An 11,392-nucleotide genomic window follows, 5' to 3' on the forward strand; every position below is an offset into this window, starting at 1 on the left:
GCCAGCAACACATTACGGACAGAGCTTATTTTGTGTTTAGTACAAGGACCAGGGTCTAATAAAATATATTGTAGTAACTTTACTCCATATAAAAATACTTCTCTACCACAGGGTAAGGAGTAGATATATTTGACCTTATAGCCTACTTCAAAAGCTTCACGCAGGTGTAAATTGTGTGCTACTAATGGCATGTCAAATGGCATTGCATTGCCATTGAACATCACTTGAAGATCATTTGCTAAGAGTAAAGTCTTATTGTGCTTCTCTGTTTTTGTATTCTGTACAATGCTTGCAATCGTCACAACAACTGAGATAAAAATACACTCAGGTCTGTACTGGCATTATGTGCTGGTAACACAAGAGGTGTGGTAATAATGGTCCTTCATGAATAGAGGCTGGTGAGATGAAAACACAACAGCAGCATTTCCCAAAGCTCTTCTTGCAGTCTAAGCTCCCAGGTGATTCAGATTTCTAAAGGGTTTGTGTTGGAAAGGTATGCTTTATTAGATTACATGCAACCAGGCAGGTACACCAATTATAAGACAAGCTCAGAAAGGCTGGGATTGGCACAAGCATGAGTGACAAGCAGCAGTGAACTTTGCTCAGCAGCCCTACCGGGCTGAGCTTATGTAAATGTTTAACTCGGGTGAACGCCCTCAGCAGCTCAGCTATTGTGTGCCGAGCACACCAGGGAGAGACACATATCCATTTACTGGGCTGAGGAAAACAATAATGAACAGGATCTGAAAGACAGCGAGGAAACCACAAGAAGGAGCTCATCGTAATTTTAAACTGGTTTAAAAGTTTTAAGGGTTTACAGCTCCAGTGCACTACCAGTCACCATGGATGAATTTCCAGCTAAAGTCAGCACTGAAACCAGCTCGCAGCCAACCCAGTCCAGTTCTGGCTTCCGTGGGTTTTCAGTGGGACCCGTCAAAATGGATGTGTTGTTTATTAGGACTATTCCTGGGATCCTGATGATCGTGGAAATTGTAAGTGTTGTTTCTCACTTTTGTATTTTAAATGCTTTGTGAGTGTACTGTACTTGTGTGTGCAAGCGCAATGATGGGTACAGCTTGACTTGCACAACGCTGGGTATTTTCTCAATGTGGGTGTTCAGCTAGCTCAGGTTTCTTGCAGAATGAATGCAAATGATGTGACTGTGTGTGCTTTAAACAATCCCACTGTCGTCGATCAATCCCAATTGGGTAAAGCTATTCATATGCACAGTGCTCACCCATTATAATGATCTTTGTTATAGTGTGGAATCAGTTATAACACGGTGGGGTTGTGGCTCCCATTTGCTCCATAATGCCATTACAGTAACCCTTTTATACTTGTTATAAGGTGGAACACAAATAGCACGGTCTTGTAACTATGACTCCCCCACTGTAGTGTTATAAATGGTGAGCACTGTATATGGGACTGTTTTCTAGCATTTCAATGTAACTTATTCAGACATATGAGTTGCCTGCTTCTACCATGTTGGCCAGGTTACTCTTGCAAAATAAATTCTTTTTTCTCTTTAATAAAGATCTTAACGGACTGAGCTAAAAGCCTCTCGAACCACACAAAAATAATCTTTTTTTTACAGCTCATAAACACTGAACTAGTGTGCGTCCATTATAACTAACTTCACTATCATACAGCAATTAACATTTTTTCTTGGGTTGAATAGGACCTAGAAGTCAGGTGATCTTACCCAGTGACAGACTCGCTGTTCCACCAAGTCTACTCTGTAGATACTGCTGACAGAGATAATGTTTATTCACCTCTACTTTAATACGTGGGTATGATTTGACTAATCATTTACAATGCATTTTCAGTATGAATAAAAAGTTTGCATGCGGTAATGCATCCAAGTTGATGTGGTTTCATGGTACATGAATATCTACAAAACTAATACACGTTAGGCAAGACCAACAACTCTATTTAAATACATTTTGAATTTAATCTGAATGTTTTTTTTGTTTTTTTTACTTTGTGATACACACTTCTAGATTGTTTCAATATCCCACATAAGTTATTATTATTATTATTATTATCATTATTATTATTAAATATTGAATGGACATGGGCTGTGCTCTGAGCCTTGGGGGAAAGTATCTAAACTAGGAAACCAAACTAGGAAGTTTGTTCAAGAGTGGATGCACAGCCACACCTCAGCTGAAGTTCTTAAGATCATATGGTGCTGAGGAGTGCATGATGAGCCTCTCATTCCAGGGTGGAATTGACGTCTTCTGAGGAGTGACGTCATTTTACTCAACCTTGCTGCTCAAGCACTATACCTCAAATACTGGTTCCTGGCTGGCTACAGGCTTGGGGATGAGTTCTCGTGGTCTCTGAACTTATCACATTTGCTTCAAAATGACAGCTTTAGATAATGCAACAGGGAGATCAAATCCAAAAGAGTAGATTAGCAACACTGAGAAAAGATTCAAGCTGTGTCTGAGAGGCGCAGAATTGGTGGATACATTTCAGCATGCAGCTTTGAAAAGTTCAACTGAAGCACAGTGTGAGCAATTTCTATTTCTATCGACTCAGTACATCACTCCCACACACGCAAACATGCAAAAATACATCCATCAAAGGAGCCCAGAGCTTTATCTAAAAAGGTTTTTACATAAAAATCTTAACCAATCAATCCCCTTTGCTACACGGCGCAAATATTGAAAGAACAAGAATTTCTAAAGTAATTCAACTCAGTCTTCAATCCTGTAGCATTGCAGTCAGCCCTTGTGTCAACACAATTAGGTTGGATCACTCCTTTTTAAATTTGGGTTATAACATGGGACTGACCAAAACCATAAATGCATAGTACACAATTGTATTGACATGACTACAGTTTTATAAGTCACAGGCTATTCCTGGAAATCACTCAAGTATCATTTCCCGGGTAAGCCACAAATCCATTGTTTGTAACACAACATAGCATCAATAATGGATAAACTAATTATAAACATTTATTGTGTCTGTGTGTGAGTCGGTGCAATATTCTTATCTTTGAGCATTGTAAAGTTTTATTGGAAGCATTAGTCTCACTATTAATAAGCATTTAAAATAAAATAGAAAACTTGCTACCGCCAAGGCCATAAAACAAAAGCTATTATTGCATACCCATTAATAAAATGGGAACTTTGTCTACAAATGAAATCTTTTCTACAGAAGTGGTTTCACCTTTAAGGGAACCATCATAGATGGCCTTTTTTTATTAGGAGACACAAGCAAAAAAATGAATGGGGAGACGGAGCAAATAGAAAGCGGTTCCTAATCGCCTGGGGCACTTGCAGTGAATTTGTGAATTCAGTCCTTGTTTCTGTACCCAGTTACAATAGGTTATCATCTGACTGGGGATTATCTCTAGTTAGTTCAGGTGGGTAGGACATTGTACTAAGATTGTACTGACAGCAAATCATAAATCATGTTCATCAATTATCCGGAAGTTTTGGCACTAAATAAAAGGACCATTTTAATATTTTTTCTCAGTAAAGGAGGACAGTGCAGTTGCCTACTTTAATGAACTGATTGCATTTCTTTTGTATTTGTCAGGTTCTGGGTTTACTGGTGTGGGCTCTGATTGCTGGTTCCACATACATAAACCATGCATTTGGATGGGTGATGTTTGTTAGCGTCACACTCTGGGTAATAACAACCTGCCTGTTTGTGGTCTACTTCCTGGGTGTGCCCGAAAAAATACAACTTGTTCCTTGGCCTATTGCGGTAGGTTAAATGACTACCTGAAATAAAGAGTTTTACAAACAGTTAAGGGAGGGGCTGTTACTGTTTGTTTGCTCAGCCCCTCGTGTTCTGTGGTGTTTGGGGGGAGGGTCCTTTTCACCCTACTCATAAGTTCAGTGGCAGCCCTGATCAACCTATTGTTCTTCACTGTGTCCTTTTACAAAAATAGAGCAAATTATAAAATGACTATTTAAAATATCATATTGTAATTCTTCCATTACTTTTTCCTTTACTAAAAAACATAAAGTGCTGCTAACTTGTCTTCTTTTCTTTCATGGATAGATGATGATCTTTAATGTCATTGCTACTGTCCTGTACATCACTGCCTTCATAACCAATGCAGCATCAGTCCCTGCAAACATGGTTGCATATTACAACAACAAGGCAGCGGCAGCTGTAAGTAAACATGTTGGTACTCTGTTTAACCCTTCTTCTACCCAATCCGATTGCAGTGAAACTATATCGGCTCCATTACTGTAGGTTTTCGAGCACAGGTGGTTTTGCTGTGCAGTTCTTTTGGAAATTGATTTTAAGAACAAATCCAGCAGTGTCCCTAAACTAACTGCCATACCTTTGTTTACACCAACAGTTCTTTGCATGTCTGGTTATGATCGCCTACATTGCAAGCTCCATCTTCAGCTTCATGGCGTTCCGAGGACAGGGCAGCAACGCAGCAACAAACCAAGCGACCGGAAACCTCCCAGCATAGCCAAATACAGCACACTACAAAAGCAGCAGGCAACACTAACGCAATTTGTACATACTTACAAACTTGTCAATGTTTTTTGAGGTTAAACCAAGCTTGTGTTATGGGCTTTGCGTTTGCAGAATGTTAAAGGTGGCTGTCATTTACTTTAAAAACATGATACTTAATATGCACCGCATTAGAAACGAATCAATGAGAGAGCACTGTCATTGTTACACTCTGCAGCTTCACGGTAGTTATGCCTCTTGACTAGCTAGTCAATTGCTTTGATGGGTTCATCCGTTTGTCATTTTCCACCATTGTGTGAGGTCATGGCTTGGCTTGCAGTGGATTATCCTGTTCCAGTAAACATGGCAACCTTTACGTGCCCTTTGCTTTGACTATGGGCTCTCTATCTCTCCATCCTCATGATTATGGAAGAGAGATAACACTAATTCACTAATGGCTACCAACTTACACTTTGGTTCCACTTTATATAAAACAAGCCCAATCCTTGGAACCAACAGAATCAATAATATATTGTGAATGGTCAACACACACATGCAGTAAATGAATAAGCTCTGATAATTTCATGACCGATTTTCTAGGTACTGTTTTATGTTAAATGCAGTATGAAGTTCTTTGTTGTTCCTTTTTTTTGTAGCCACTACTTATATTTATAAACCACAATTTGATTTTAAAGATATACTTTGTGACCATTTTATTCCAAATCATATTGTGTCTATATAAGTTCAACCCTTCACATAAATAGACCTATACAAGAAAATACACCAAGCAATGCAATTCTAATAACAAGTATCTACACAATTAAAGCTACAGGCATACATACAGTTTAAGAGATATAGAGATCACACTCAAGCATATCAAACTATTAAATGAAAGTTATATTAACTCTTTCCTCTTATTAATTACACAGTTGATGTTCACTGTGCTTACAATTGCTTACAGTCCATAAACGTGAATACAAAGAAAATGAGGCAACCTCTTCCCCCTCAATGTGCTTCAATTGATCAATGCTATTGTTAACACTAAATATCCAAATAAACATAATTGTCCAAAGATAATACTGGTGTATGTAGATTAACCATGGTAGTAATGTAGTCTGCTGTTGTGAAAAATAGATATATTATATAAATGAAATGCCAATGGTCTGTGAGGCATTATACAAAATAAAAGCATCAGCACAATCCATGCTGAATCCACCAATTCGGGTGGAAATCAGACTCCTATTGCATAGCAGTTTCACCCATTCCAGGTTTTAACAAAAGCTTGATTTGCAACACTGTATAGATAACAAATTCAGATGTGTTGTCTTAAACTCATCATGAAACCAGGTTTGGATCAAACTGCTATGCAATGGGAGTCTTATTTCCATCCTTACAATTATTTGAAGGAAAAAAAATATGAAGATGGACTTGTTCCCCTATCAATACCTACATTATTTTTACATGTCTCTGGGGGACAGAAAGCTCATACATCAAATATGAACGTCAGTTTATGAGTCACGTATTGCAATGCACGAGTTTACAAGTCCGTGTTTAACTAAACGTGTGTCAAACGTCACTGAAAGGACAGGCAGTTGTTTACAGTTAAGGACGCAGAAGAGGATGTTGTTAATGATCTCACTACCAGGCCACCACTGAGGTCAAAACCTCGCCCTTCTTTCTCCTACACAGGTAAAAAAAAAAAAAAAAAAAATACAATCAATTGTTTTATCAGGTTAATTATACATTCACACATTCCTAAACATCATCCAGGAATCTATTGGAGGAACAATTTGCACTCAGTAGTCTGTGATAAGATGCATGTCCAGGCCTGGTCTCAAGTGGAAAAAACACATAGTGTACAGTCCTGCGAATCCAAACCCTGCTAGTCCAAAAAGGACACTATAATCCACTCTATTGTAACAAAATGCATGCCGGCATCAGCTGTAGAAATTGGATTTCCAAAGAGATATATTTTAACAGAACTGCAATAGATGCCCTGCATACCATATACAGTAAAGTATAGTATAGTATTAGTGCAGATCATTATTTGTAAGATATTAACGTTAGTCCAGATTAGCAAGTCTGCTGTACTCGGATAGCCATGCATGAGGCTGTGTGGACCTGTTGTTAAGGAAAGGGGCTTGTAACCAGGAGGTCCCCAATTCAAAACCCAGCTTACTCACTTGAGCAAGTCACTTAACCTCCTTGTGCTCCGTCTTTCGGGCGTCACTTTGTTGTAAGTGACTGCAGCTGATGTATAGCTCACACACCCTAGTCTCTGTAAGTCGCCCTGGATAAAGGCGTCTGCTAAATAAACAATGAGGAGGAACTGAACGTTGTCTGCAAACTAATTACAGCCGTTCAGCGTCTGCATGAAGGCCCGTGCAATGGGTGTTGTCCACTTCAAAGCAATTGCTTAAATGAGAACTGACAATGTAAATGTCTTTTGTGGTGCATTAACGATTAACAATGGGATCTCCGTATTTGGGAACAGGCGAGGTGTTCAGACTGAACACGTTTCTCTGGGCTCCATTTGAACCCGTTCAACTCTGCAGACCTGTATACACTTCTACTAAGAAAGATAACTTGATTCAAAACCGAAGACCACTCTTAGAGATTACGAAAGAGAACTCAAAACAGCAGACCAGTAAGTAATATAATACAGTGTGCGATCAAGGAATATATATTTGCCTTTATTCACTTTTCAGTACTTGACACTGAAAATGGTTGATTAGTTTCCTAGGGTAGACTTTCTGTAAAGTACCTTACTGCTGAAAGATCTAAACAGTGGTAGAGTAGATAAACTGACAGTATCTATAAATAAACTAAGGGTCTTGAAATAAAACAATTCCAGAACAGTGCTTTAAAATGTAAAAATGATTTTAAGCCATTGGCAACTAATGCCTTAGGGATTCCCGTCAGTTAATTGCAAGGCTGTTGTTTTTTTTTTTTCTCTCCAGGATTTCTATTTTTAGTATACATAAAAAAACAACACAAGCAAGAACAAAAGTAATATTTCACTAAGTATTAAATAGCAGATAACTGCTCATTGCCCCACAATACCTAGGTGACATTAACAAAATTACAGAATTAGTCTGGAGACAACGATGTAAACTGTTTACTTACAGCTCTGTAATCAAGAAACATTTCTTTGAAAGCCAGGAAGTCGGTGAATGTCAGAAGCATGTCAAATATGTCTCCCGCTATCTCATCTTTATGCTGTCTGTAGCAACAATAAAAAAAGACAAGAAAATCAGCTGAATCCCAAACAGTGTCACATCCCATTATCCCTGAATCTGCACAGGATTTCAAATTCAATCAAATCATGCGGAAATGCTACAACTCCCTGGACAATCCATCGATAACAAATGCAACAGAGCTGATCTGTATTGTGAAAGGGAAACAAAACTGTTATGATGCAAGAGTAACAATAAACCAACTTAGGCATGTTTTGGGGTTCTTAAAGGAACACTTTGTTGCTGTTTCTTGTATTACTTTCACTATAGCAATACTACATTTTATGCAAGAGGTGTCAAGAATATACAGAGTACACATTTGTTAAGGAGGGGTGTATTGCTGTTACAAGCCAAACATTGCTTTTGTGTATAAAGATGGTTTATTCAATGTGCTGTTTTGCACTGTTTTGTACCTTAGGATGCTTAAAACTAAGCCACTTAAAAGGGAGAGACTCAAGATTAAAAGGAATCTTTGAGGTTCACAATCCCCCTTCAAACCTGTATTTCAATACATAATGAAAAAAATATTAAAGAACACCTTTAGGGATTTCAATAAAAAAAAAAGTCTTTTAACCATGTTATTCTTCATCTCTAACTTACTGTAACGATGTGGTAAATGCTGACATGCTGAACCCAGGCATCCTTTCTGTCAGCTGCTGTTCAATATACTTTTCCAGCAGATCGATCTAACAAAGCAGTAAGTAAACAATTAATAGTTTGTGGCAGAGGAAAGTAAACAGAAAAGCACATGTGTAAAAGCAACGCACCGCACGCTCTGTATGGGACACTTACATGCTCATTGAAGATGGGTGTGTAGCTCAATTTATTCTCCTCGGAATCTTCAAACTCCAGGTAATGCTTTTCCATAAAGTTTCTCTGGAGCTGTTGAAACTCATCACCTGCCCAATTAAACCACGATTTTGTATTTTTAGCATATTGTGCAAATTCAGCTAATTAATTGCCTTGTCTGAAGTTTCCATCAATTAATTGATTAAGCAGTTAATTAACTTTGAGTATGTCACACTAAAAATGTTGACTTGGTGCAGTATGCCCTTGGTTCATTATGGCTTCCCTTGGTGTTAAACATGTGTTTGAAGAACAGAGATGAAGTAATGTTTTCATACTAACTAAATCATGCTGCCAGGTGTGCAGCTTTTGTCACAATAATTTAAAACTCTACTCACCCATCATTATATCCTCTATGTATCCGACAACAGTGTCGAATGCAGCATTTGCATCGGACGAACTTAAAAAAAAAAGGGAGGGGGTTTACAGTATTATAAAAAGCTACATAGGCAGTGGAAATCGTTCTAATAACAGCACTTCTTGTTTCACAGCTAGTTTCACAAACCCTGATTAACTCTAGTCTTGGATTACTTTATCTAACATTGACTAGCTCGAGGTTACTGCTAACTGGGGTCAGTGGAACTAGCTGTTGATTGGGCAAAGGGGTTCATTTATACCCTGCCAGGATGAGCCTCAGTTGAATTAGAGGCAATCCTGGCACGTATAGCTAGTTGATGGTGTAAAATGCTTCATGCTCCTACGGCTTATCCCAGAGGAATACAGTTGAATAAACCCTTTGTTTACTTCTACTACAGTAATCATAACCAGTCACAATCGCATCACAAGAAAAAACAAAGACGATCTAACGATTGTGTATCAATCCTGTAGCTCTTATCATCCCAACTAAACAAGCACAAGAGGAAGGTGTTGAGACTGTATGTGGAAGGTCAACAGTACCTCTGCTTATTTCTATTTATGTGTGTATTTTATTTTATGTATTAGATGACACTCTCCTTAGAAGTAATTTATTGAACAATTCACAACAATGGCCTGCATTTCATGTGACACTTTGGTCAAGGTAGCATTTGACTGCTACTTGGATATTTTTTTTAATGACTTACTTTGAAACAGCAAAATCTTCTTCTTCCATGGTTTCCATTTCAACGGCATTATCCCCAAACAAAACTTTAAACAGAAAAACAAAAACACCTCTTCAGCAGTCTTAACTGGTTCGTCTACATCAATGAAGCTCAGACAGGCTAAGTAACTCCTTAGTACTACAGTAACTATGAACAGTCTTAAACCAGATTCACACGGGACTAAAAAATCACTATATTAACTAGTGCTTTTGTAATTTTTTACCTACATCAGGGGCAGTCGTGTGGGAAACGTCCACTGCTTTTTATCCCAGATAATTTTCTCAGAGGTCCTCTGATTTTTTTTTTTTTTTTTTTACAGGACATCGGGACCTGTAAAATGTCAAACTCAGGCGCCCTGTGCCTTTTCAGCCGAGTGCGAATCCTCTGTCAGTGCTATTATGTTAGAAATGATACCGAATTTACTCGGTATTCGCCTCAAAGCAATACCATTTAAAATGTGTAGGATATTTCGTGAGATTCTCGAGTTCAGTAAAACGCTACGATTGTTCGTAACAAAATCGGGGACGGCGAAAATACAAAACGACTGGCGACTCTTAAAAAACGGATGCTTTGAATAACGGAGCATTTGCATTTGATATATTATATATATATTCTATATATATAATATATCTAGATAATATATATATATGGAAAAATACATTTCACTCAAGGGACTAAATGGTTATTCTAACCTTTGGAAAAGAAGGTACTTTACAACGAAATTAGTTATTTACACCCAATGTTCATTGTTTACAATGCACATTAGGTTGGGGTTTGATAATTTATCAAAATAAACTGTTATAGTTTATTACAACTAGTCAAACAGTTTACATGAACCCTTAACATAATATGTGTTTAATAACCCCATCCCATTATAACAACTAAAAGCATTCGCCTTGTAGAAGTACCGGTGCAGCCTTCTTTAGTTGTACAGTAGGTTACCTATAGTAATCTACGTAGTTACAGAGAACGGCAATTTAACTGTTTGTTCCATCAAGTTGAGTACTATTTGTGTTTTGAAACATTCACTGTAACTTGCAAATTCATTTTTGATTTGACTGGCAAATTATAAGTGTTACCAATTAAGAGAGACCGGTATACTGTATATTGCCTAACAAAACATTTTTAAATGACTATTTACTTGTTCTTGTGTGACTGTTATTTTATATATAACAAGAACACATATAAATAATATGACTTATATATATATATATATATATATATATATATATATATATATATATTGAGATTGTCTTTACTTCTCTCTCTTGCGGCCATTCTCTTGTATCTCTCCTCTCATTCACACAAACGGTTCCACAGCAACGGAAACAAGCTCCCCTAACTCCTCCCAGAACGGTAGGGAAACAAGGATTTGAATTTCAGTTCCGATGCACAAAAGGACACCACAAATTAGACGGACCAGAAGTGGTAGCAGCAGAGTAGTTTATGAGCATATAAGTCATGCATAGGATACACATACATAAGTCAAATAACACATATAAACGATGCTGTCAAAATAGGTTTGTATGAACAGGACAGTCGAATATATAGAGAGTAATAATAATAATAATAATAATAATAATATGAACAACTATTTCCTTCAGGAGTATGTATAAACAAGGGCTGCTGTGTTTCTGAAGTTAACAGCTTTTATGGAATACAAAGCTTATGGCTGAGTTGGCAGGAGGTACACTTGTGGATTTCTATTCTTAATGTACTTAAATAATTAGGCAGTCATCAATGGAAAATTGAGGTGTAGAGGATTGAGGGCTTACCCCCAGCATACAAAATGCTTTAGAA

General features: G+C 37.6%; 2 protein-coding genes across 2 annotated transcripts; one reads left to right on the top strand and one right to left on the bottom strand.

Moving 5' to 3' along the window:
* Nucleotides 1–637: 637 nt before the first annotated feature.
* Nucleotides 638–5,034, top strand: LOC121296495 (plasmolipin-like). Its single transcript, XM_041222118.1, has 4 exons — nt 638–992; nt 3,550–3,720; nt 4,021–4,134; nt 4,328–5,034. Exons 1-4 carry the CDS (start codon nt 843–845, stop codon nt 4,445–4,447), a joined length of 555 nt encoding a protein of 184 aa, XP_041078052.1. The 5' UTR covers nt 638–842; the 3' UTR covers nt 4,448–5,034.
* A 95-nt stretch (nt 5,035–5,129) lies between these two features.
* LOC121296496 (ADP-ribosylation factor-like protein 2-binding protein) lies at nt 5,130–10,941 on the bottom strand. The gene is made up of 7 exons (XM_041222119.1): nt 10,852–10,941; nt 9,575–9,638; nt 8,852–8,913; nt 8,460–8,566; nt 8,268–8,353; nt 7,558–7,654; nt 5,130–6,112 (listed from the first exon to the last, which is right to left on the bottom strand). Exons 1-7 carry the CDS (start codon nt 10,868–10,870, stop codon nt 6,005–6,007), a joined length of 543 nt encoding a protein of 180 aa, XP_041078053.1. The 5' UTR covers nt 10,871–10,941; the 3' UTR covers nt 5,130–6,004.
* Between the last annotated feature and the right edge of the window lie 451 nt (nt 10,942–11,392).

This window comes from Polyodon spathula, chromosome 21, assembly GCF_017654505.1.
Source record: "Polyodon spathula isolate WHYD16114869_AA chromosome 21, ASM1765450v1, whole genome shotgun sequence".
NCBI lineage: Eukaryota > Metazoa > Chordata > Actinopteri > Acipenseriformes > Polyodontidae > Polyodon > Polyodon spathula.